The sequence below is a fragment of the Alternaria rosae genome (genome assembly GCF_020736505.1).
Source record: "Alternaria rosae strain MPI-PUGE-AT-0040 chromosome Unknown BKA58scaffold_2, whole genome shotgun sequence".
NCBI lineage: Eukaryota > Fungi > Ascomycota > Dothideomycetes > Pleosporales > Pleosporaceae > Alternaria > Alternaria rosae.
The window spans coordinates 2,426,495-2,449,758 of NW_025763571.1; the positions used below are offsets into that span (position 1 = coordinate 2,426,495).

The 23,264-nt window shown below is 53.8% G+C and overlaps 7 protein-coding genes across 7 annotated transcripts; 2 read left to right on the forward strand and 5 right to left on the reverse strand.

The window, feature by feature from the left end:
- Nucleotides 1-221: 221 nt before the first annotated feature.
- Nucleotides 222-2,235, forward strand: BKA58DRAFT_94963 (uncharacterized protein). Its single transcript, XM_046176257.1, has 4 exons — nt 222-346; nt 393-1,004; nt 1,053-1,454; nt 1,548-2,235. Exons 1-4 carry the CDS (start codon nt 301-303, stop codon nt 1,832-1,834), a joined length of 1,347 nt encoding a protein of 448 aa, XP_046029221.1. The 5' UTR covers nt 222-300; the 3' UTR covers nt 1,835-2,235.
- Nucleotides 2,236-4,067: 1,832 nt separating this feature from the next.
- BKA58DRAFT_94653 (uncharacterized protein) lies at nt 4,068-5,109 on the forward strand. Its single transcript, XM_046176256.1, has 3 exons — nt 4,068-4,120; nt 4,214-4,900; nt 4,955-5,109. The coding sequence occupies exons 2-3, from the start codon at nt 4,386-4,388 to the stop codon at nt 5,097-5,099; spliced, it is 660 nt and encodes a 219-aa protein (XP_046029222.1). The 5' UTR covers nt 4,068-4,120; nt 4,214-4,385; the 3' UTR covers nt 5,100-5,109.
- On the reverse strand, nt 5,012-5,851 carry BKA58DRAFT_94506 (uncharacterized protein). The gene has a single exon (XM_046176255.1). The coding sequence runs from the start codon at nt 5,560-5,562 to the stop codon at nt 5,119-5,121; it is 444 nt and encodes a 147-aa protein (XP_046029223.1). The 5' UTR covers nt 5,563-5,851; the 3' UTR covers nt 5,012-5,118.
- BKA58DRAFT_377133 (glycosyl transferase family 90-domain-containing protein) lies at nt 5,801-8,147 on the reverse strand. Its single transcript, XM_046169591.1, has 4 exons — nt 7,151-8,147; nt 6,587-7,094; nt 6,145-6,532; nt 5,801-6,085 (listed from the first exon to the last, which is right to left on the reverse strand). Exons 1-4 carry the CDS (start codon nt 7,664-7,666, stop codon nt 6,037-6,039), a joined length of 1,461 nt encoding a protein of 486 aa, XP_046029224.1. The 5' UTR covers nt 7,667-8,147; the 3' UTR covers nt 5,801-6,036.
- Nucleotides 8,148-9,732: 1,585 nt separating this feature from the next.
- On the reverse strand, nt 9,733-12,000 carry BKA58DRAFT_436095 (uncharacterized protein; the record flags this gene model as incomplete). Its single annotated transcript, XM_046173390.1, has 1 exon — nt 9,733-12,000. One exon carries the CDS (start codon nt 11,998-12,000, stop codon nt 9,733-9,735), a length of 2,268 nt encoding a protein of 755 aa, XP_046029225.1.
- A 3,159-nt stretch (nt 12,001-15,159) lies between these two features.
- BKA58DRAFT_309479 (uncharacterized protein) lies at nt 15,160-19,900 on the reverse strand (the record flags this gene model as incomplete). Its single annotated transcript, XM_046167247.1, has 14 exons — nt 15,160-16,352; nt 16,401-16,624; nt 16,951-17,013; nt 17,523-17,774; nt 17,838-18,218; nt 18,277-18,391; nt 18,441-18,488; nt 18,542-18,601; nt 18,687-18,766; nt 18,817-18,979; nt 19,046-19,061; nt 19,120-19,292; nt 19,342-19,477; nt 19,538-19,900. 14 exons carry the CDS (start codon nt 19,898-19,900, stop codon nt 15,160-15,162), a joined length of 3,267 nt encoding a protein of 1,088 aa, XP_046029226.1.
- A 1,391-nt stretch (nt 19,901-21,291) lies between these two features.
- On the reverse strand, nt 21,292-22,926 carry BKA58DRAFT_95055 (uncharacterized protein). The gene is made up of 3 exons (XM_046176258.1): nt 22,445-22,926; nt 21,556-22,077; nt 21,292-21,448 (listed from the first exon to the last, which is right to left on the reverse strand). The coding sequence occupies exons 1-3, from the start codon at nt 22,771-22,773 to the stop codon at nt 21,445-21,447; spliced, it is 855 nt and encodes a 284-aa protein (XP_046029227.1). The 5' UTR covers nt 22,774-22,926; the 3' UTR covers nt 21,292-21,444.
- Between the last annotated feature and the right edge of the window lie 338 nt (nt 22,927-23,264).

Sequence of the window (23,264 nt, forward strand, 5' to 3'; positions counted from 1 at the left end):
AGATTTGACAGATGCCAGTTTGGTGATGCGATGGACCTAACAAAGTCAGGGTCCAATCCATGCAACGGCGATCGTCCCGTGTCCGAAAAACAGGATCTCCACAGCCTGGGCCGTTTCGTACCTCCACAACAGCAGGGATGAGAAGCGTGCATGACGTATGACGGAGCGCGTTCAAGATGTCTGGAACGCGATTTCTTGGTACAGGACATAGACTACCAGACTTTGTCCACACTTTCTGCTGTCATTAAGATACCTGACGTTCCAGCACCAATTTCCTGAAGCTCAAGTTGTTATTTCGATATGTCGGCCGTAGACCAGCTCAAGCAGCAGAATGCTGCACTGCAATGTACGTTGGTAGATGATGTAAAGGATGTAAGCTAATGCGCGCTCAGCAAGTATTGGAAACATCTCCAAAGTCGCTGGATCGACTGCAACGAAACCAGCCTCTACGACACCAGCGAAGACGGCAACATCGACTGCTAAAGCTACCCCTGTGAAGAAGCCCGTTGCGACGGCGACGGATACCGCAGGATCAGCTGCTGCACCAGCGAAGAGAGTACCGAGGAAGCTCAACGCAGCGGGCGCATCGGCTTCAACACCAGCAAAGAGCACGCCTGTGAAAGCGACTCCAGCTGCAACCTCAACGCCAGTAAAGAAGCCGGTAACCGCTGCATCAGCGACGAAGCCCGCCTCTACCACCACGCCTGTAAAGAAGACGCCCGTCACCGCAGGCAAAACACCAGTCAGTGAAGCATCCAAGCCCGCCCGCCAACGTACCCCCCTCGGCACCACGAAGCCCCTGCCCATACGCAAGAACCCCACAACAGGTGCCGCACAATCACAGCCCGCCAGCGCAGTCAGCAAGGCGCCCGTGAAGAAGACCACCGCCGCAGCATCTTCTCCCGTAGCAAAGACCACTCCGGCAGCGAAAGCTACACCCGTCAAGCGTACAACCACCAAGGTAAACCCCGACGGCACAGCGCCCACCAAAGTAAACATCGACGGTACCTACCCAACCCCCCTCTCCGTAATACTAGCTCATCCCGCACCAGGCCAACCCACTCCTCAGTCAACTATCGCTACCGCGAAGAAACAGCCGGGCATCGTAGGCAAAAGCGTGAACACCGCTACGGGCACTCTGAACAAAACTGTTGGGACGACGACGGGGGGTCTTAACACCGTTACCGATTCTGCTACTACGGGGCTTAACAGCACGGTCAATGGCGTGACGGGGTACGCGGGCAAAGGGCTCGATAAGCTTCCAGGAGGAGTAGGAAAGCCGGTCAAGCATGTAACTGATAATGTTGGTAAGACGGCGACGGGCGCGGTGGATAACGCGTATTACACTGTTGGGTCTGCGACGAAGGGACTGCAGGGCACAGTTAGTAAGACGACAGGGGCGATTGGACGGGGTGATGCGAAGGGGACTGTTGCTGGAGCGAGCAGTGGTGTTGGTATGTTCCCCTTTTCCCATCTCACACTCCAACACCTTTACGTCGATGTGAGCTTGTCGTATATGTCTGAACGCCCTACTAACAATCTCACAGGCAACACAGTAACAGGCGTAGGCAAAGGCGTCGGCAACACCGTCGGCGACGGTCTCGCAGGCCTGGGTAACACTGTCGGTGGCCCTGTCGGCGGCGTCGTCGGCAATGTAGGCAAAGGGGCGAACAACGCTGTTGGCGGCATCACCAGCGGCGTTGGCGACGGCGTTACTAAGCTCGGGAAGGGTGATGTGATTGGCGGTGTGGGCAGTACGCTGGGTGGTGTGGGAAAGGGTGTGGGTGGCTTGCTAGGCGGTATTACAGGATATGGAGAGGATAAGGAGAAATGAAGGTGCAAGGTTGAGAGGTGGTTGGAGAGGGTTATGGAGGAGGAGGAAGTGGAGTTGGATGAGGGTGTGCAGGGAGAGGATAATGAGGTCAAGAAAGAAGACGCTGGAGAGGGTGGTGGTGGTGTGCGAGAAGGGGGGGAAGAAGAAGAAGACGTCGGTGCCGTTGTCGTTGAGGAGGGGTTGAAAGCGGACTCGGTGCATGGCGGAGAGGAAGGTAAGGAAACCTGACATTGTCGCATGTACTTCTACCTAGGTATGCAAATTGTTGTCGTTACTACTATTAGCTTGCCAACATCTCCACACCCATCCATTCAACCCTACGTGATCCTCGAAACCAGAGGCAGGTAGGCGGGTTAGCATATGACCAACATCCCCCCTTACAACCTCATGACCACTCAATACCCCAAGCCACCGGCAGAAACCACGTCACACAGCCTAACCCTCACCCGCCCTCGCTTGGAAACAGCCACATCTGGCACGAAACCTCGCGCTGATCACCCTGGAGAAATACCGCCGAATTCGCTCCTTCTACGGTGGATATACTATACGCGGTAATGTGTGTCACGGCACTAGGTTTGGGGGCTTGCTGTTGTTTCGATAGGTTTCGATAGAAGGAATATAGTTAGGTCCTGTATATTGGGGGATGAGAAGATGGGGCAGTGGGGATGGAATTATGAGAGCTAGGTAATGATGATGCTGTTTGTGGTATGAGAAAAGGGAGAAGTGGATAGCTGCCTGCTGGCTAGTGGAAAATGCCTGTTGAGCGATTTTGCGGTAGACTTGCAAGATCTTTCCATGTACCATGTCCCCGTGGTGTCCACAGTTTAATCTCATAGCGGTCCACGGGTCTGCAGAAAAGGTCGTTGTTATCTATCCGACTGTCCACGCTATTCACCACCCAACACAACGGGTTACCAAGACCCCCATCTGGTTACCCAACGGCCCTTTCCAACGCATTTAACACACCGGCTTGGTCAGAAATGAACCACAAGCCTGCGCCTCTTCTTGCGTCGTCACCTCAGCCACTAACTCAGCACCACGCCGGCGCTTGCCGCTAGCCATCTCGTGTTCTCAAACACACTCACCTGAAATTGTAGTTTTTGCGAACTGGACTTTCGGAGTCCACGCCGGTCCGCGGTGTCATTAACGCAGGTCTAACTGCCCGATATACGCTGCGAGAGCTGTGATAGGGTCGGTTTCGAAACTAACTAGGCTTTCGGGAGGCACGTTGCGTCCGAACTGGCAGGGATGAGGGATGCAGGTGAGGGATTTCAAGGGCTGAAGGTCTGATCGCCGGAAATATCGTGGGCTTGCGCGTCAGGGTGTGGAGGAATAAGCTTTTTTTCGAATGCTTGGTATCGTTCTGACAGGTGTCGAGGAAAGCTTGGTATCATGGCTGGTGACGATCGGGGAGTCATCGCTCCTATCAGCTTGTAGAAAGACTTCTTGATCAGGCGATTTGCAGCCTGGCTTGTATACATGCGCATACTGCTACCTCTTTGCTTTCGTAGCTTCAATCCCGGGCAGCAAACAATTCCCCTCGAGTAAGACATCAGGCAGCATCTCACGACACGGCACACTCAGCCAGCTATTCCCGGCTGGCACACTGTAGCACAACCCCAGGACCCCCAAACCACTCTCGTAACCTTCCAGGTTTGTTTCGCGCATCATCAGCCCTTTTCACGCCCGGGTCAATTCAAGCCACAAGCACAGACGCTGAGAGCGCACGCACCAACCCTATTCCAGCCGCAAATGAGTCGATCAGGGACCAATCCGCCTACTTCCCTTGCAACGTGCACAGAAACGTGTGGCTGAGCTAGGCAATTATCACCGGCACTATCCTCCTCTCACGAAACGTGTGGAACAATAGTGCGTGCGACGACACCGTACCGGTATTCCTTCTGGAGACGGTCTTGAAGCTGGACTTGGGGAACTAGTTGGACTATTGAAACTATTGGCTCGCCGGACCGGCGTATACGCTGACCACCGGTTCCGGCGGCCGCTCATGCAGCGTGAACCCGTCGTGAGACTTGCTTGTGCCTGAGAAAGTGAGATCGCTGCAAGGGTTCGAGGTCGTGTGTGGAATTCACTCACATCTGGGCCTAGCCAGTAAGGTTACCGAGGTTTAGCGCCACGCCAGGTGAATGTAGGCTTGCGCATGCTTGCCTTGTTCCAACGCTCATACCCACGCTTGTTTCGGACGGGTTCATAAGCCACTACTGTCGCCCTTCAACTTCATGTGTGGCTCACGACGATTATTACTTCAAGGTACGCAGTTATTGGAAGGTGAGTTGATGATTGAGGGTGTGTTTGTTCGCTTAATCAAGAGGAGCAGATATACGAGAGTGAGGGCTGCGCTAACGAGGGTCTAGATCGCAGCGAATACATCTTGGACCATATTACCTCCAACCCAAAGCAGCAGGTTGACTCTATATCGTGAGGTTCTCCGCCCCGCCGCTGCGAGTCCAATTGTTGGATTTTCCTCATCTCGCTCGATTCCAAGGCCAGCGATTTCAACCACACCAACAATCCAATCTACCAAACCGCAACCATGCCGTCCACCCAACAAACCCCCCTTCTCCTCACCCTCACAGCCCTAGCAACCACCGTCCTCTCAGCACCAACAACCACCCACCCAACCCCACAACTAGAAGACCTCCAATGCCGCTGTCTCACCTTGTCCACCAGCCGCTCACCAACCCCATGCTCTTACCAAGAGCTCCTAACTCTAGACTGGGAAGCCGCCTTCTCCCTCTCCATCACCAACGCCCTGCCTATCCAATTCGCCGGCCAAACCACCATGGACACCCTACTCGCCATACCCAAGCCCCTCCCGCTTAGCCTCCTGCAGAGTATGCATGAGGGAGGGGAGGTAGCGCCGCTGGATCCGAGCGGCGGGGTTATGAGTGAGAATAGGGTTGTTTGTGGGTTTGGCGGGGAGGTTGAGGGGGTGAGTCGGAGAGGGAGCGGAGGCGTGGAGCAGGAGGTGCATTATGTGGGGACGGTGCTGGGGCTGTTTATGTTGGGTATGATCGTTTGGGTCGCTGGGGAGTGGGTGTGGATGAGGTGAGTTGCTGACACCTTCCGAAAGAGAGACATACGTACTAACATTTGGCATAGGTTCTTCTCAAGGACTGGGAGTATTGTGCTGGAGGGGGATGAGAAGGCTCTAAGAGCTGAGTTCGACGCCCTGACGGCTGAGGTCAAGGCCCTGACTGCGGAGGTCGAGGCTGAGACCAGGAGGATGCCTACGGACTACTCTTGAGGAGAGTCGGCATGATCGACTATCCGGTCTGATCACAAGGCCCCGGCGAGATGTTCATTACGAGGTTCCTTCGAAGCGGTCTACTTTCAGCACTCACATTCCCCACCAGAAGCAAGACTACGGCCGAGAAACGCTCGACCGAGCTCCTTGCTACCCACCCACACCTATTATCAGCCATCGTCCCGGATAGGCGTATCCCTGAAACATCGTCATGCGCACTGCCCTTTCTGGACTCTACTTTCGTCTTTGCAGAGGCCAACACAGCGCAGTACCCCTCCCAGACCATCCAAGAGGCTTTATTATCTGTCTCCGCACGCAGATACGCTCCTGCACTCTGCATCGCGCTATCCCGCACTTCATCCACCTTCATGGGGACTGTTGGGGGACACAAGTCAACACCACACACACACGATGGCTGAGGGACAATCAGCATCGTTGCAACAGCCAGGCGGGGAATACACATGGGTGGTCTGGGATTGGTGCTGAAGGTCTACGAGATTTTGTATCAATAACAAAACGTTACATATATCCAACTCCCTCTTTCACTTTGTCTGCACTCACATCAAGTCTGGGGTAGCTTTTACCATGTGTCGCAGATCGAACAGCTCTGAAACGGTACTGTAGCCGTGTGTATCACGTCAAAAGACTATCACATCAAATACACGCCAATACGTCCAGATTTCAGGCTTGTGAACAAGTTGTGTCTGAATCAATGCCATATTACGTATTACTCTACATAGTATCGTAACCAGTTAACATCGCTTTTACTTCCTAGCTCTAGAAATCCCCTATCTGCTAAACAAGTAAACAAGATACGCAAGCGCGAAAGGGGTATAAACGCTTTCAACAGCTATTCCGCCTATACTCCAGAAGATGTAGCACCAGCCAAACAAGGTCAGCTGCTATAAAAGTATGCGAGCGAGTCTGCGACTCAAGCTCAATGCGCCGACTCAGGGTACGAAAGTTGGACTTTGGGTTCGTAAAGCCTGCCAGATGTGTTAGCACTCCGAATCTTCACCCTGTACTTGAGATGAAAGCAACTTACATGAACGTCTCATACCTTACTCCCCTCCTCCTCTCCCTATTCCTTTCCTCCCCACTCCCCGCATACAACACCGGCTCCCAATCGACAACACTCCGCCACCTCTTCATAAGCTTCCGCCAATAACATGCTTCTGCCGCTTGCGTCAAGTATCTTTCCCTAAACACCTGAACCGAGTTATCCGCTATTCGCTTCGCCTTTTCGGGGTGGTCGAGCAGATCCTCCATAGCAGATGATAAATCCGAAAAGTCGCGTTCGACTTCTACAAAGTTCTGGTTGGAGCCGTTGGAGCGGAAGAGGTAGTGGTGGTGTTGTATCCATTGCAGTTTGTGCGAGACAATTACTGAGCGGCAGAGTTGGCGGTATTTGAGGGAGCCGGAGTAAGAACGGCCTAGAGGGGGGTTGTTAGTATGCAAGACTCTGTTAGTTTTGGGGGGTGTAGTACCTTCAGCGTGCGCAATGAACATGTAGTTACACTGATCCACTGGACCGAGGAATTGCTCTTTGAAATTTGGATCCGTCCATTTAAGTTGACCGACGTCGCTCCATGGCTTGCCTTTTGCTGCATCGAGGAGCGCTCTCCGCAGCTTAGGCGCGAAAGTGATTTTGCCTCTCCAGACTAGCTTCTCGATCTTTTGGTCCCACGACTCGACGGCTTCTCGCTGAACAGCTTCTTGAGCGACCTCATCCAATGTGCCCAGCGCGGGCATGTCCCAGCTCCAGAAGCCAAAGTCGGGTATTAACCAGAGGTTGTGATCTTGGACGCGGCGGGTGAGGGACCAGATCGGTTTGGCGGGTTGAGCAGGGAGGTCTTCCACGGAGAAGACGAATTCGATGTTTGGGATATCGGCGGTGGAGGGGGCGGCGAGAACGGCGCGGTATATAGCGCTGAGAGTGGCAATGGCTTTTTGACGGTTGACATTATCGACCATGTGAGTCTCGAGGATGTAGAGCTGTGATATGTTAGCATGCGCCCAGCACTTTGTTAACTGGCCAAGATTTCACAAACCTCTCTATCATAAACCATAGCCCTCACCATCCCCTTCGTAAGCTCGAAGCTATTAAGATCCGCCTGCGTCACCTTACCCCAACGACTCCGCACCTTAACCGCACGCTCAATATCCTCATATTGCCCCGGAAAAGCGCTATCGCACTGCGCCTCATCCAGCCCATAATTATTCTTATCCCTTGGGTACGTAAAAGTCCACAGGCCATGTTCCTCCAACTCCGTCGCATTAATCGTGAGAATAGCCTGATTTGCAGCGCAATCCAGGCAAGTGTCGCAGGAGAAGGTCGTACTGAATTCGCATAAACAGCGGCCCGCGGGCATGTATTCCTTTACCAGCGGGGGTAGAGAAGGGTTCTGCGTGCGCGTGCCGTAGAGAATGGTGCAGATGATGAGGAAGAGCAGGGCGCATGCCGAGACGAAGAAGAAGGAGAGGACTTCTCCGCCCGTAGGACAGCGGCGACGGTATACAGTCTTATCCTTCCGCTCCTCCACTATCCACATCTTCTTCATGAGCATTGGTGCTAGCGGGATCTGGGCGGCGAGACAAGGAGAGACGGCGGGGGCGGCGGGCAGCGAGGACACGCGAGCGAAGTTGGTCGCGGGTGTCTATATTATCGAAATTGGGGAGCTTCGGAGCGTGGCTGGAGGCGACATGAATGGCGACACTACCAGTATGAATATGTACAAGTGAAAGGGAAGACGCTAGGATAGAGAGCGTCGTGGAAGGACGGGCGCGCGGCAATGCGACTGACTGGCGGAGGTGAAGGGATCCAAAGACGGGTGTGGGAAAAAGAAGAGGGGCAGCAATGGAGACAGCCGGCGGGAGGGATGACGATAGTCGCTTCACGGTGGAGTTGGCATGGTGATGGACAAGACGGGTTGCCCCCAATGAGAGATACGGTGAGGGCGTTGCGGAGTGCGGTGCGCGGCGGGATATTTAGATCGGTCAACGCTTAGTACATTACAGTAGTACATTTGACAGGGGGCCAGAAGGTACCGACGCCTCCCATGCGCCTCGCCTTTGCCTCAACATCTTGTACTGAGTTACTCGCAGACATACTCTTTAGACTCGAGCGCGAACATTACATGAAGATTGACTATAGCAGCATAGACGTGCCCTCCCCCACCAATTCTTCCGCATCAAGCTCCCCCACTACCCCTGCACGCGTTGTCGCGACTGCGATTAAGCATTCGGTTGTAACCGCTGCATTCCCCACTCGCATCGCATCAAGCAATTCTCAGGCCCCCCGTGCCACTATCCTCCTACCTGTGCCTGTGGCTGCACAACCCCAATCCCCCATTGCGTGATTGCATCCGTCGTGAGATGCGCGAACCTTGAAATCACGAACTGTTGAACACGCGCGGCCTCTAGCGCCTGCCAACCCAATTTAGTAAGGTGCGCACGCGACCCACCTGCATTTCCTTGATGTCATTCAAACTTCAGCGCCTCTACTGTCGGAACTATTGACCATGGCAATAGTCTTGGTATCATCATTACATTATACTGCGAGAGCATGCGGATACACCTATTTAGCCCCATACGAGTAGGTACAGTAGGGCGCGTACGTGTTCGCATAGCGCATATACATATACTTGGTTGGTAGCGTCCCGCGGCAGTTGAAATGTAACCGACGTCAAAGCAGGTGTTGATCAATCGGGCATTAAAGTCTTCTGCGTTTGTGGGTCGTAGGTCGTTCCATGGTTGTCACACTCGTGGGTAGTGGGTCGCCGTTGCATGTCTGCATGTCTGCATCTGCGCAAGTGCCGGTGTGGAGTACTCTTACATCATTGAACCATGCTGCGTCTGATGGGTGGAGCACAAGAGAGTCATGGCTGATGTGGTAATGTAGGTTGGGTTTGACGGTGATGGAAAGACCAGTGCATGCGCGAAGGGTGACTGTAGCGTTATGGGACGAGCACTTGTAGTATAGTTACACTCGCTACTACTGAGCACACACGTGTTTTACTTACTCAAGAAATTTCAAAAGACACCTGGTGGAGCTCACGAACATCATCCTATCGACACGGGCGTTATGTCTGCGGGTCCTTTATTGTGATGAACACGCATATGAATGAGGATAATCAAGTCACATATGTCAAGTCAAGGTCTAGCAATTTCAGTGGCACAATAGTCAATCACAGGACATACACGTCCTGCAATCCTATGATAGATTCACACAAACTCCCCACCCATAGGCGCTCAACCCGCTGTACCCATACGAGGAGGCCATCAATGCTACGCATAACTCCTAGATGCGATAGTCAAGAACAAAAGAGACACTAAAAACAGGTAACCAGAAGATCCAGAATGAAGTAAGTGTTTGGCAAAAATATAGATAAAAAGGCTATGTACATGAGAAGCCTGGAGTAATGAAAGAAGCTCAAAAAAGAAGGTAAAGTAGGCAAAGAAGGGAAGAACAAGGGCCTAAGAAGTTGAATCGCTGGGTGCTTCCATAGCAACCCTACGAGAAAGTGGGATCAGCGACCAACAAGCCCTACAATTGTTGATATTGCAGGAGACATGTAAAGATGCCGAATGAGTGCGGCGGCGCTGATCCTCACTGGTATAACACGTCTGCCGTCTATGCCGACAGCACGTGCATATCCTCCTCATCCGCATCTTTGCGAATTCCGAAAGGTTGAAAGGCATTTGTCTTGCCTTTGTGAGCGTGAACCGCAAGACCCATCTCACGCATGCGTTCTGCACCACGACCGGGAGCGGGGCGCTTCTCTTTAGCGCCTTTGCGGTGTTGCTTGCGGTACAGTTTCTCCTTGCGTCGCTGCCTCTTCTTCTCGAGCCCGACTTTGATGTCGATGGCGCGGCGAATGGGCATGTCGGAGCCGTCGGCGTCTTCGTCCTCGTCGAGGTCGAATGGGTTCCTCATGGTGATGGGGGTACGTGGGACGGAGGCTGAGACTGTGGGCGCGGGGCGCTCGGCGATGCCGGCGAAGCGGATCGAGGTGTCGCTGCGCTGACGTGTGGTCGTAGTCACGGGGTTGACGGAGCCGCGACGTGTAGGTGGTGGGGACCTGAGGCGCATTGGAAGTGGAGGAGAATGGTGGCGCTTGGGAGAGTTTCCAAACAGCTTGCGTGGTGGGGGAGAACGGTGCACGGCACGCTTTGTGGGTGGGGGTGATCGCAAGCGCTTTGGTGACGGTAGAGGAGAACGCTTCTTCGAAACCTCTTTGCGGCGACCCCGTCCATCGATGTTGACGGGATCCATGCGGCCATGGATCATGAGATGATCAGTCTCGGAAGCTTTTTCATCCTCGGAAACCTCATCTTCGTCATCGTCAGGAAGTTCGGGATCCGATGTTGGGAACGTAGGATCGATGTCCTGTGGAGTAGGCTTGTGCTTGGCCGCACGTCGACGTTCGAGTGTTGACATATACGCCGCTTCAGCCGGCCTGTCTTCATCGAGCGTACCGCAGACGAAGTCTGTGCTGTCGGGCAGCTCAGGGGTGGGAACGCGGATGTTGACCGGCTTGGATGACTTTCTGCGCTTGGAAGGCTTGTCCATGATCTTGAGACCTTCGCGGCTCTCCAGAGACCCGATCGATGATTCAGATACGGTTCGGTGAGTCTTCAGACGAAGCTGTTCCAGATGCTCTACAGATGTCGCTGCAGTTGATGCTCCAGGTGCCCACCAGTCGTAGTCGGACCCGGCATCACTGTCATCATCTGAGACGGCAAATCCATTTTCATCATCGGTCTGGAAGCCCTCATCAGTCGCATCGCTGTACGCGGCATCGTCTTCGTCCTCGTCGAGCAGATCATCATCGTCGTCATCCATTTCGGCGTTGTCCTCATCCTCGTCCTCGTCCTCTTCGTCGATGGCTTCCTCCTCAGCAACCTCCTCGCCTAGCTTACGCAGGTTGTTCTCAATCTTGAGCGTGTCCTGAACTGTAAGCCGGCTTCGATGGCAGGTAACTTCTTGAGTCCACTCTTCAACCTCCTCTTCTGAGCTAGCAAACTCGTGGAAGCGGTATGCTTCACAGCGGGCAAGGTCGGAGTTGGAACTCAAGCGGCGCGTGTGGTCAACTGGGCGGACCTTACGCACGCTCACCGGAGAGTTGTTGCGGACCGTAGAGTCAGAGTCGCGATGGACTTTGGTGGTTGGCTTGGGAGACGAGGGTATCCGGCGTGGTGGCGGTGCGGGGCTAGCCATGCGGCGGGGTTTCGCAGCTGCTTCTGTGGATGGCTTGGACGGGCACGCGAACTTGATGGTGCAGACGCGCTTGGGAGGTTCTTCGGCCTGAGGAGCAGGCGCGGGCTTTGCAGGTGCCTCTGCAGGCTTCTTGTCGTCCTTGGGCCCGCATGCAAACATGATGCGCCTCTTCCTTCCCAGAACCGCCTCGATGCTCTGCTCGGTGCTCTGAGCAGGCGCGGTCTTGGGTACTGGGGTGATGTTCTCGTCGTCGTGTGAGACCACGGAGATGGGTAGCTCCAACGGTTTGTTGTTGAACGTGGGCAGCATGCTGTGGAACGCTGCCGAGGGGAGAGGCGGGCTCGGGGTGCAGGGCCGCGTGCCGGGGCTCGTGAAGCCTCCGTCGCTAGTGAGATCTGCCGTGCCACTGTTGTTACTCCATGTCGAGACGCACGACATGCCGCGGACGGGGCTCGCATCCGAGTGGTCCTCCACAGGCGAGCTCGCGTTCGAGCCCGACTTGAGCGCGGAGGTAAGAAGCGATGCTTTGCGATCTATGACCGGTTTCGATTTGGTGAATGATGTGGAGGAATGCTGGAGGACCAAAGGCGCAGGGCGTTGCGCGCGAGGTTCAGGGGGTTCGTCTAGGTCGCCCACGGCCTCCTCCTCTGCTGTCATATCTGGCGGACATGTATTCGACATGTTCTGTTGTGTGTTTATTTGTAACGCGCCCTGTCTAACAAAGTAATCCTGCTCGTTCGCCATGTGTTCTGTAGTCGGTGGTGTATCGATCGAGGAACGTGCGTGGGGTCGGTGCAAGTCGTGTACCAGATTCAATTGCTGGGTGCGAATAATGTTTCGAAGTGATGCAGTGATAGTGAAGTTGTGTGGTCGTGATGCAAGCGGGTGAGGCGTTGAACCGATTTGTTTTTGGCGCAATGCACCTGCCGCAACGTTCCTGGACCCTCGTTAGAGCGGGAGGCGTGCTATGTCGATCGTGTCGAGTGCAATGCAATTAGAGGCGGTTCGGCGGATTACTGCTGGGCGGTATGGATGGCTGTGTGGGAGAGTGGGGCCCCAGTGAGGCGAAGTGTTATAATATGGACAGAAACATGGTGGAGCTGTGTGTGATGAACCTTGGGTGGAACTAGAAGCGGGCTCGAAGACGTGTCAGAAGCGACAAGCGTCGGGCAGTGTCGAGTGGGAAGGGGTACCTGGGGAGGATGAGGTAGAGTTCCCACAGCGACAGCGACGTGTGGCGACGGGCCGCAGGCTAGCAGAGGGCCCGTTGACAAGTGAGCGGTGCTAGGGAGGGTGTAGATCGAAGGCCAAGCTGTGCTGTCAGACGACTACAGACTGCAACAGTAGTGGCGCAACGCAGGTGGGACTTGTTGTAGGAGAGAGGGAGCGAGGAATTTGATATGCACTTTGGCGGCTCGGCACCATCTGGTCTGCAAAGCACAAACAGTGGGTAACCGGCATTTTAATTCGCGCCCACGCCCGCGCAGCCAATGCCACGCTTGGCCTTTGTCAATTGTGCACTGGTCTAGCGATGCACCTGCTCCCGTGCTTCTCCCAAGCCAATTCACGCTGCCACACTTCCGTGACACGAGCCCTTTGGCCGTCAGATTCGGCAATCTCTGCGCGCAGTCATCCTCACTCATCAATGAATCAATGAACTTTGTTGCGGCCTTTGTATTGCCTTTGTTGTCGCCTCTGTCCTTCATTATTGACTTCATCCCCTTGTCAGTGCGGAAATGACATCTCGCGACTAGAATACTCCAGAGTACGCCAAAGCAGGTTTCATGCTTCCAGCACAGCCGATGCAAGACGCAATCGAGCAGCGCAACCCATGCCATGCTTCTTTCCGCAGGCTTCGGAAGTAGGACCCTGATCAACGCGACGCCGCCGTAAGCCGTAGAAGCTTCAGGGCCGCTTTCCTGTCGAAGCGCTGCATCCCGCCGACAACGCCAACGCTAGCCATGCCTCACACCTTCTTTTGTACCATCTGTCCGACGTCGCATGCATCAACACGACCACATGCACGCGCAATCTGCATCGCTGCTCTGCTCAACCCCAAGCACGGCGGCTCACTTCAGCTTTCCTCAAATGCCTCATTTCTCGCCATGTCTCCATTTCCCCTTCCTTCTCCCCTCTCACAGCTCCACATCGCAGCTTCATCTCTTGCTTCCACCTCTACACCGCTACTTGACCGCTTCTCTTACATCCGCGCCTCACCTTAGTTCTAAGAGGACGCGTCTACGCTGTAGAAAGTAGTCCATCATCTGACTGTCCATGGGCCGCGCCGCCATCCATTCAAGCCTCAAGAACGGGATACCGGTTTAATCCACCGTGCTCTGCCGCCAATCTGCAGCTGCACGATACTTGTCGTGCATCGCCGCATGCAGTGCCCAGCAAGAGGGTCCATCTCACGTCTGGGGTTTCGTTCGCTGACACGCAGTCTACCTACCAAACCCATTTCGCCAGCAAGCGCCTCAGCCGGCTTCAAACGAGCTTGTTCCAATCGCCGGCAATGTATTCGCGGGGAAGGTAGCCGTACCCCATAACGCGTGACGCTCCTACTTAACTACCCCCACGCGTGGTTTTCGCGCCAATACCAGTGTCCTGCTGTTTCGTGCTCCTACATACGTATCTGCCACGGGTGTGTAGGAGGAAGGTACCCCACACAATTTACCCAGTGTACGCAGCTTGGGTATTACCCGGTATCCGGCACGGCTTGCTACTTGCGGTCAGGCCTGAACAGCTGTCAGCCGTCCTCTCGCATACAATCCTTGTCCCCTCATCGCAATATGACGTAGTTGCTCCCTTCCATCCCGATAACCCGATTCTCACATGCGCGTGATATCAGCAGCGTCGTACACACATATATCGGCGTCCTCCTCTACTGCTACCACGTGTTGGATTGTGGAGAGTACGGTGTAGTTCAAGGTTGCCTTACCTACCCCTCATTTGCTAGTGGACTCGGCAGCGGCGCAGTACTAATGTTGCTTGCTTGCGCCGTACTTGCCTGAAGGGTTGTTTTCAAACTGGCTAAAACGTTAGAACCCGAGATACTTGTCGCAACATGCGAAGAGCTAGCAGTGACAGACTGGGATGTGCTTCACTGCAAATAGACCCTTGATCCATAATAAGCAAAGAGACATATCGACAGTGCAAGTTCGCAAGAAGAATGTATACTGTGCACACCTGTAGTTCTGGTCGTCCACATCTCCGTATTCAAACGCATCACTTGACACTCCCTACCGAACCACTCACACCATCCCGATCCTCCATCTCACCCACAGTCGCACAACAACGTCCCGTCAGGCCGTCCATCCTGCACCTGCGTAGCCTGCGTAGTTAAGCCAAGCCGCCTAAGCTAAACACAACCTTCCCCCCAAGACACTCCTTACTTCAGCCAAGCGGCTGGGCATCTCTCCTAGTCATCTGCTCGTTTCACGACCCGCTGATCGAATGGGAGTAATACCGAACAGGAGACCAACAGCATATAGCACACTGGGGTAAATTCCGGGGCATTTGTGTGAGGGCTAGGGAGTACAATAGGGTATGACAAGGTGTGGGAGGGAGGATGATATGTCATGTTCACTTGCTTCTCTTGTATTGAATGTAGTGCTGAATAGTGCTTCGTGTACCACGCGATATCAACATATTGGAAACAAATGCTCGCTGTCGAAGACAACCATATTGATGCTCGTCTAGTCCCAAAGCCAGTTTGTATGCAAAGGTCTTGCATTTGGGACAATAGCTTGATTACAACATCTACAACTGCATATACTGGCTCGTCATGTACTCCAATAATGCCACCTGAAGAACACCGACAATACACACCCACTACCTCCCTCATTCATCCCCACCAGGTATACTCAACCGCCTCAACTCTTGAATCTGATTCCCCAATTGCCGTCTATCCACCTGCAACTCCTTCCTCCAATTATCCTTGACAAAATCCAGCGTCCTTGCAAACACCAGCTCCCTCTCACTGCGCTCATGCTGAGGTACAAAAGTATCCGGGAACTGCGTCCAACCATGTCTACACCCAGGCGCGTGCCAGACCTCCATGCCTCCATTCTGCCTACTGGGCACATTGTCAGAGCCCGCCTGTCCACCCTGGCGTCCGTCCCAGTCGCCTGATCGCCCATCGCCGAAGCGTACAGGACCGTTCCAGTCGTTGTTGTTCATTTTGTCGACCCAGACGTCGCTTTGTACTGCCAAAGTGTCTTTCTCAGGTAGGACGAGGAGGATGGCGGCGTTCTTCTGGATATGCATTGGGTCGTTCAAGCCGGGGCTAGCTCGCGGGTGCGGCCGCAGTTTGCGTGGGAGGTAGGTTGGGCCCATGATTGAGAACAAGCCCGGTGCTTTCGGCTTCTGCTTGTGGTGGTCGTCTGGTCTTAGTGCGTTGGGTAATGGCTTCATGGGGCGCTCGTGGGGAAGTAGTCGTGCATCAAGCGAAGGGTAGAATAGGAGGAGTGGCAGCATGCGGGGCTGTGCTTGAGGGGGAGGGAGAAGAGAAGGCCACGACTCGAAGGGATCGTCCAGGATCGTGGCTCTGCGGTTTTCGGGCATGATAGGCGACATGGTGTCTGACTGCGGAGGGCCAGTCGTGCGCGACTGAGGACCGAGTGTAGTCGACATGCCCAGCTCAGGGCAAGGCGGTACTGATATAGCCATGTTCAAGGCAATGTTTCCTCCTGCCGAGAAGCCTGAAATCGCAAGACGTGTAGGATCGAGGGTGATGGTATTGACGTGCTCCAGGTGTGGTGCAAGAGGTTCCTTCTTCTTCTTTTCCAGTGCGCCATCCCGTACTATAGAGTAGTACCGCTGAATTTCCTCTCTAAGGACCTTGCCGGCTTTCGAAACTCCACTCGTGTCTAGGATCGCGGACAACACGTCTTCCGCGTCGTGGATAGCGGCGGGGAATTGGTGAAAGGGTCCGATGCGATATGACACGCTGATGGCTACGGCTCCGAGCTCACGCGACATCATCGACGCATATGGGGCTTGCTCCAAAGGCGATCCCATTATGAAGCCTCCGCCTGGTTTCGTTAGCCATGAGTGTTCTCAGAAATATACGAGCTCCGTACCATGAAAATCTAGCACCACAGGCACACGCCATTCCCCAGTCGCTTTCCTGTCCTGGTCGCCATTGCCCTCGAGATCGACCGGTTTCGGCGGAACAAAGACGTAAATGTAGATGAGGTTGCCCTTCCGACTCGGTAGCGATATGAGAAAAGGATGTGGCCCCTTGGGCGACGTGACGTGTAGGATCGAGAGAGGAACGAATCGCGGTATTTGGACAAGCGCAGTGCTGGATGCAGTCAGTGTCGGCCTCGCGCATTATTCATTACGGGATCTCCTACCGCCATTGTATGTGGAAGGGAAGGCGGAAAAAATAGGCAATCGAATGGAAATAGCTGCTCATCGTGATTATGACATGGAGGTAGATAGGGCGACGGCGTTCATGACGCGGAGGACTCGTTGTATGCGGCTGCGTCACGCATTGAGTGCTGAGTGAGCAATGTGCGTTGCGCGTTCACAAGAACTAAGGGGGACGCGGACTGTGTGCCCAGCTGGAAGGCACGGAAGCCATGGTCGGGTGTGACGTCAGATGTTGTTCGCGCTGCGATGCGATACAGGGAGATCGTGCCCTGCCGAAATTGTTGATGGTGTTTCAAGCCGGCGCCGGCTAGGCCAAAGCTTGATTGCGCGAAGCATCACAAGGATCATCCACCGCACCTGGGCATCTTGCCATTAGCACTGTCTTGTGTTAGTTCGTGCCCGATATCTTCCTGGTTCTGGTTCCGAAAACTCCAGCGCACATGGCTAGATGAAAAGAGTCCGTTCAAATGAACGCGCTTGTTGCTACACCTGACAATGTCGAAAGTGTCAAACACCACATCACAAAAGCATTGGCAAGCACATGGAATCCAGATTTACTCTGAGATTTGGTATATGTAGACTAGCTGACCATGATCATCATGCCACATATCAGCGGTACTGCACCCTGCAACTCATATGCAAGGCCCCGAGCCATCACGGAGGAAGTTAAGGCCATTTTTGCGTCATGTCTTGAAGCGTGAATCGTTAACCGGAGTACTCAGCCTGAAGCCGTGAAGGCGCAGGCGACGAAAGCAAGCCGCATGAAGCAGGCTAGCTAAGCACTTCTGGAAGAAGGTGAAGGACTTTGGGAAACCAAAGCAGCTTACCAGGCAGCGGCCTTGTCATCAGCCTCGGCATCAGCAGAGAAGCCTCCTCCACCGAAACCGCCGTCATCGCCACCGAAGCCAGTGTCAGCGGCAGCCTCACCGCCGAAGCCAGTAGCCTCAGCGTCGAAACCACCTGCATCACCACCGCCAAAGCCACCACCAAGGCCATCATCTGACTCATCGTCAGTGCCGTCGTGCCACTCGATGGTGTTGGGATCCTCAGGCATGTGCTCTTGAAGGAATTCCGGAATCCTAAATTCGTGCGAAGTAAGTTAGTAGGTGTGTCAAATGTAGCGCGTTCAGGATGCCACTTACTCCTGCTTGCTCTCGCACAGAATCTTGCAGAGGTCTGGGCCAATGTCTTCGTTGCGGTCGTTGAAGAAGGACGTAGCCTTGCCCTCGTTGCCGATACGCGCGGTACGACCAATGCGGTGAATGTACTCGGTGATACCGTCATGCATGGTTGAAGGAAGGTCGTAGTTGATGACATGCTTGACGTTGGCGACATCGAGACCACGCGCAGTAACGCCGGTAGCGACGAGAATGGGGCAGCGGCCGGTACGGAAGGAGCGAAGAGCATCTTCACGCTCGCGCTGAGTACGGTCTGAGTGAATGGAGGTGACAGGCATGCCCTTATTGTAGAGGAAGTCATCGACCATGTCGCACTTGACCTTGGAGTTGGTGAAGACCAGGGTACTATAGTGACAAAGTTAGATCTTGCGCTCATTGTAGATGTCAGAGGGGCTGTACGTACCGCTGAGGGCCTTCACTGAAGATCAAGTCAAACAGTGCCTGGCTCTTCGCGCTCTCCTCGGCGAAGATGACCTGCTGCGTGATGTTCTGATGGGTGCTGCCAACCCTACCAACCTCTGTACATTGTGAGTGAGCTGTTGGACAGATAAGAGAGTGGGAACATACTGATACGAACGCAGTCCTCATTCATGTACTCTTTCGCAAGACGGCGTGCTACGTACGAGTCAGTGTATGTCTCACATGCATTTCATACAGTCAGGACTTACCTGACTTGGGGAAGGTAGCAGAGAACATGAGATAGGTGTGGTCAGCGTCATCGTTCTGATCTAAACGATTGTTAGTAAATGATACAGGATATTGTCCAAAAAGTAACTCGTGGAAGTCCATGCTGGAATGAATGTGTCGACATACCTGAACCGGCGAACAGCTTCTCCATGGCCTCTTCCCAGCCAGTGGAGAGCAGCTCATCAGCCTCGTCGATGACGGTGAACCTGTTCGTGTCAGTCATTTATGAAGTATCTTACAAGATTGCTTAACTTACTTCAGGCGGTTGAAGGACAGCAGGTTGATGTTGGACATGAAGTCCATCAGGCGACCCGGCGTGGCGATAAGAATATCACAGCCCATCTCGAGCTGCTCGCGCTGATTCCTGCTAGGGGCACCACCGTAGATGACGCAAGGACGTAGCATGGTGCGGTAGCACACTAAATGAAGGGTGTGAAGTCAGTATATGTATCGCATGAATCTCATACCGGGGTACCTACAACGACGCGCCTCGTCAAAGATCTATCATGAAACCAGGTCAGTATACGTCTAGCATGTACTTCGTATGTTGGAGACTTACCTGACAGGCAAGCTCGCGCGTAGGGCAGACAACCAGGACGAGCGGCTCCGCACGGACTTTGTCAGTGAGAGGGTTGTAGCGGACCGGGTTAGGGCGCGGCGCAGCTAGTTGACGGGCCTTGCCCATGAGCTTGGACAGGATCGGGAGAAGGAATGCAGCAGTCTTGCCGGAACCTAAGTAGGATTAGTCGGAAGGAGAGTGAGTAGGAATGAGGTAGCTTACCAGTCTGTGCAACAGCAACGACATCGTGGCCAGTCAGGATGGACGGGATGCAGTAAGACTGGATCGGAGTCGGGTACTTGTACTGGCACAATTTGACGTTGTCGAGCATGACCGGGTGGAGACCTGCATCCTCAAACTGACAAAAGTTAGCAAAAACGTACGGGAAGAGCTTCAAGCTGATTTTTGGACAACTTACGTTGCGGACGGGACTGATCTTAGTCGCACTCTCAATAGTCACGTCAAACGAGAGCGCCTTGATGGCACCACCGGCGCGCTGGAGATACTCATCGGCAAATAGCATCTTCTCGAGCTCAGGGTTAGGCTCTCCAACATCGCCGAAGTCGTCGTCCCACTGGTAGATTGCGGCGTCAGAGAGCCAGACGGCTGTGTCGCGGGTCTCGTCTTCAGCGGGAGTGCCCCCAACGACGGTGTCATACTGGAAAGGAACTGGGTTGTTCCATCCGGCTTCTTGGGCCCGTGCAAGATCTTGGGCCTGCTGCTCCTTGCGGGCGGTGCCAGCGTTTGTTGCGGTCGCCTCCGGGACGCCTACGTCAGACATGACGAAGGAGGGAGAAAGTAGAGTGTGTAGAAAGTGTAGCTATTGCTTGAACGAGGTTGCTAATTGGAGCGTGGATGAGATTTGGGTATGTGGGGTAAGGAAGTTGGAGGTTGCGGGGAGAAAAGCTCGTGTTGTTTATATGGACAGAAAGGGTAGGAGCTGTGCGTAGTAGCGTCCCTTAGCGCGCTTTCCACAGGAGATACTGGTGCCTGGGTGACCACAACAATAAGCGAGAGGCCAGAAGCTTCCACAGCTAAGGTGAGCGAGGATAGGTGAAGGAGAGCGTGAAGGAGGAGCCTATGTCTGCCCAGTGATATCAAGACGATTTCGATGATGTCGATGCACTATAAGATGACACAGTAGTCTTCTGGAAGCTAGGACGAGTAGACTGTGATCTTGAATTGAGCATGAACGACTCGACTCAACTTGAAGAAGTAGCTGGCCCATGTGGTATCGAGCTCTTATATCTGACACGCAGGGATAGCGGTGAAGTAGCGCTCGGGGTGGTAGAATCAAGTAAGAGGACTGATAACAAGGACACAGATGGTGAGCTCCTGAAATCAATGACCGTCGTCTTGACAGTGATATGTTGGCAGCCGCCTAAATGAACAGACGATGTACTTCCGACACGTTTAATATAATAGAGTTGTCACACAATTATTCTTTGGAAGATCCACGTTCGCAACGTAGAGTAGCAGCTCGCACCCAAGCTGAAGAGGTTTTTCTACGAAAGGACAAAACTTGAAGTTTTCGCTGACGCTTTTCTTGTACAATACCAGGAGTATGGAAGGATCGTCGCTGGGAGCAGCGAATAGCTACAGGATCGTGTCCGTCTTATATCAAGTGACAGTGTACATTTCCCTCTTGCAGAGTTCGTAACAGCCGGAGCACTTTGCGAACATGATAACTGAGACGTGACTTAACAATGACATAAAGGAATATTGACAGGAGACGGGAAAGATGCAATGTGAGATCCGCTTACATGCGAAAGGAATCTGGATATATTACCATATCATCCATACTCGCAAGAGATTCGAAGTCTTCTTACTGCGTGTCGATTCACATTCCCTGGCGTAGAACCAGCCCACACATGCATTATCAACTCATTGCGATGGAGGCGAGACGCAATGCACATGGCCCAGACAGACCCGTCGGCACGTAGCCTGACTCTGTACTATATCCTACCTGTGACATGTCGCATAGTAGGGAGTCGCGACAACGCGGACCTACATATATAAGAAGATGTAGAAGACGTCTACAGCAGTCGTCGTTGACAAGACGTGACCCGAGGAGGACACTATGCCGGAACCGAGCTGGCGTATCGTGCCTGAATCATGCATGGCGGGCCGACTGAACCACACACGCGATGACGCGCCATGCATGCCGACTCTGACTTCGCTCACAGCCGTAATGCTCGTCTTCTTATGTTGGAAACCGGCCACTGCAATGTGAGCCGCGAAGTCTAAGTCCTTTGAGACGTCGAAGGATACAAAACGGTCCGGAGGCCCTAGTCTCAGCTCCAGAACCCCGCATGTATGCTTTGTTCAACTAGAAGTTTGTCAGCTCTGTTTGTCATGCGTAATTCAAGAGGATGTTGGTCTCTCCACCAACGGAAAAGCATTGACTTCTGTCATGTCGATGTGGATCAGGCTTACTTGTTTCGCCTCCACGGTCGCGTATATGGTTTGCTCCAGCCCCCGCAAGAGGTTGCTGTAGCGGCGTGGATCCATGTTCGGATCCCACAGCGACTCTCCAGGACGGAGCGGCATGTACTGCTCGTCGCCCCTGGAGCCGTCAGGAATTGACTTCTTCCTCTCCACCTCTGCAAGATGAAACGGCGGGTATCGCTCGTTGACCCTGGGGGACGGCAGGCGTCGCCTTCTTCACCAACACCTTCTCCGCCTCTTTCACCGCTACCTTCTTTCGCTCCATCTTCTCTTGTTCCGCCTTCTGTCGTTTCATCCTCTTTGCGAGGGTGACCTTGGAAGGCTCGAAGCCGCTCAGGTTGGGGCCCACCGAGTGCTTCGCCTGATCGTACACGAGACGGTTGCCCGTAGGCGCGAACATGGCGCCGGGGTGCGCGGAAGGTTTCCAGTTGTTCATCTGATGTTATGTCAGCGTCAGCTAAGTCGCGGGATGAAGTCTTGCCGCGGCGGAGACGTGTGATGCGGATGTGTCTGTCATCATAAGTCAGTATGTTATTAGGGCTTCATTGAGTTTCTTCCTGAAGCAGATAGGATTGTAGTCATAGGCAGACTGCTACCCCGCTGTCCTGCTTGTATATACGGTCATTCGTCGCCCTAGCCAGCAGGCTACAAGACGATCTCGCGAGCCCGAATTGGAGCCAGAGATGCCTCGAGGACCTCCTGGCTGTGTCGTTCGTGGGTGTGTGGTGTCTCTGGCCCGAAGGTAGGCGCCCCGGCGCTCACAGTGTCGTGGTGCCTGCGGTGGTTCGAGCCAGTCATGCTCGCGACAGTGCGACGGCGGCCTGATTGAATGCCTCGAGGCAACTGCGAGATCCTTGAAGAGCATCGGAAGACTTACGGGTACTTGTGTGTTGGTAGCTGGAGTCCTTGTTTTGGAGGTGGCGTTGGGAGTGGTGCGGTGATTGTGTTAGGTGCACGAAGTAACAGGCAGATTTGCCTGGAAATGCTCGGACGATCTGTTCGCACCTCCGCGCTCACCCCATAACCTTGTACCTTGCCACCTCCTAGGAGCAGTGCATGCGACGCCACTAGCCGCTGATGCCTCCGAGATCTCTCTTGCTCATTGAGCCAGTTCGCCTCTCCGAAGGGAGTCTTCGCATACCGAACCATGTACACTATGCTTCTCGAGACAGTCGGCCGTTCCATCAGCATTAGCTTTGGGCACATGACTGATCGGTCAAGGTGGGGAATGTAGCAAACAGCTAGACCGCCATTCGGTTGTTTGACGGTGCTCGTAGTCACAGAATCAAAGAAGGTAAGGTGGACTCGAGCTCCACAGACTATCCTTAGGAAGCCTACGAGAGTTACTGCTATCACGGAAGCCACGCCTCTGGATCTTCCGACATGGTAGGCCGAGTCACATTCGTGCTCGCATAAATGTGTGGGTACATGGTCCGATGTGTTGTGACTTTCTCAAGTTTACCTCGACCGTTTCTTCGGTGTAAGCTTCCCACACCCCCAGGACTTCTGTCTCTGAGTTTAATATCTATCTGGTCGAAACGGCAGGAATTTACTTATCTAATCTACAATGTGCTCAGGAGCAGTGTTAAGATCATTGAGTCAGCTCGTGTTTTAGTGCTTGTGTGTTTTTGTATAAGACCTGCAACATGATTCCGCGAAGAGACTAGACATAGCACACACATATACATCCCTAGTGA

Bases quoted from the DNA above. Each gene is read 5' to 3' on its own strand.
- BKA58DRAFT_94963 (XM_046176257.1), top strand. From the start codon at position 301: ATGTCGGCCGTAGACCAGCTCAAGCAGCAGAATGCTGCACTGCAAT. The intron at 1,005-1,052 runs GTACCTACCCAA...ATCCCGCACCAG, and splicing joins CACCAAAGTAAACATCGACG to GCCAACCCACTCCTCAGTCA. The intron at 1,455-1,547 runs GTATGTTCCCCT...ACAATCTCACAG, and splicing joins TGGAGCGAGCAGTGGTGTTG to GCAACACAGTAACAGGCGTA.
- BKA58DRAFT_94653 (XM_046176256.1), top strand. From the start codon at position 4,386: ATGCCGTCCACCCAACAAACCCCCCTTCTCCTCACCCTCACAGCCCTA. The intron at 4,901-4,954 runs GTGAGTTGCTGA...CATTTGGCATAG, and splicing joins GGGGAGTGGGTGTGGATGAG to GTTCTTCTCAAGGACTGGGA.
- BKA58DRAFT_94506 (XM_046176255.1), bottom strand. From the start codon at position 5,562: ATGTGTATTCCCCGCCTGGCTGTTGCAACGATGCTGATTGTCCCTCAG.
- BKA58DRAFT_377133 (XM_046169591.1), bottom strand. From the start codon at position 7,666: ATGCTCATGAAGAAGATGTGGATAGTGGAGGAGCGGAAGGATAAGACT. The intron at 7,095-7,150 runs GTTTGTGAAATC...AACATATCACAG, and splicing joins CTATGGTTTATGATAGAGAG to CTCTACATCCTCGAGACTCA. The intron at 6,533-6,586 runs GTACTACACCCC...ACCCCCCTCTAG, and splicing joins GTTCATTGCGCACGCTGAAG to GCCGTTCTTACTCCGGCTCC.
- BKA58DRAFT_95055 (XM_046176258.1), bottom strand. From the start codon at position 22,773: ATGTGCCCAAAGCTAATGCTGATGGAACGGCCGACTGTCTCGAGAAGC. The intron at 22,078-22,444 runs GTAAGTCTTCCG...TTATGATGACAG, and splicing joins CTACCAACACACAAGTACCC to ACACATCCGCATCACACGTC.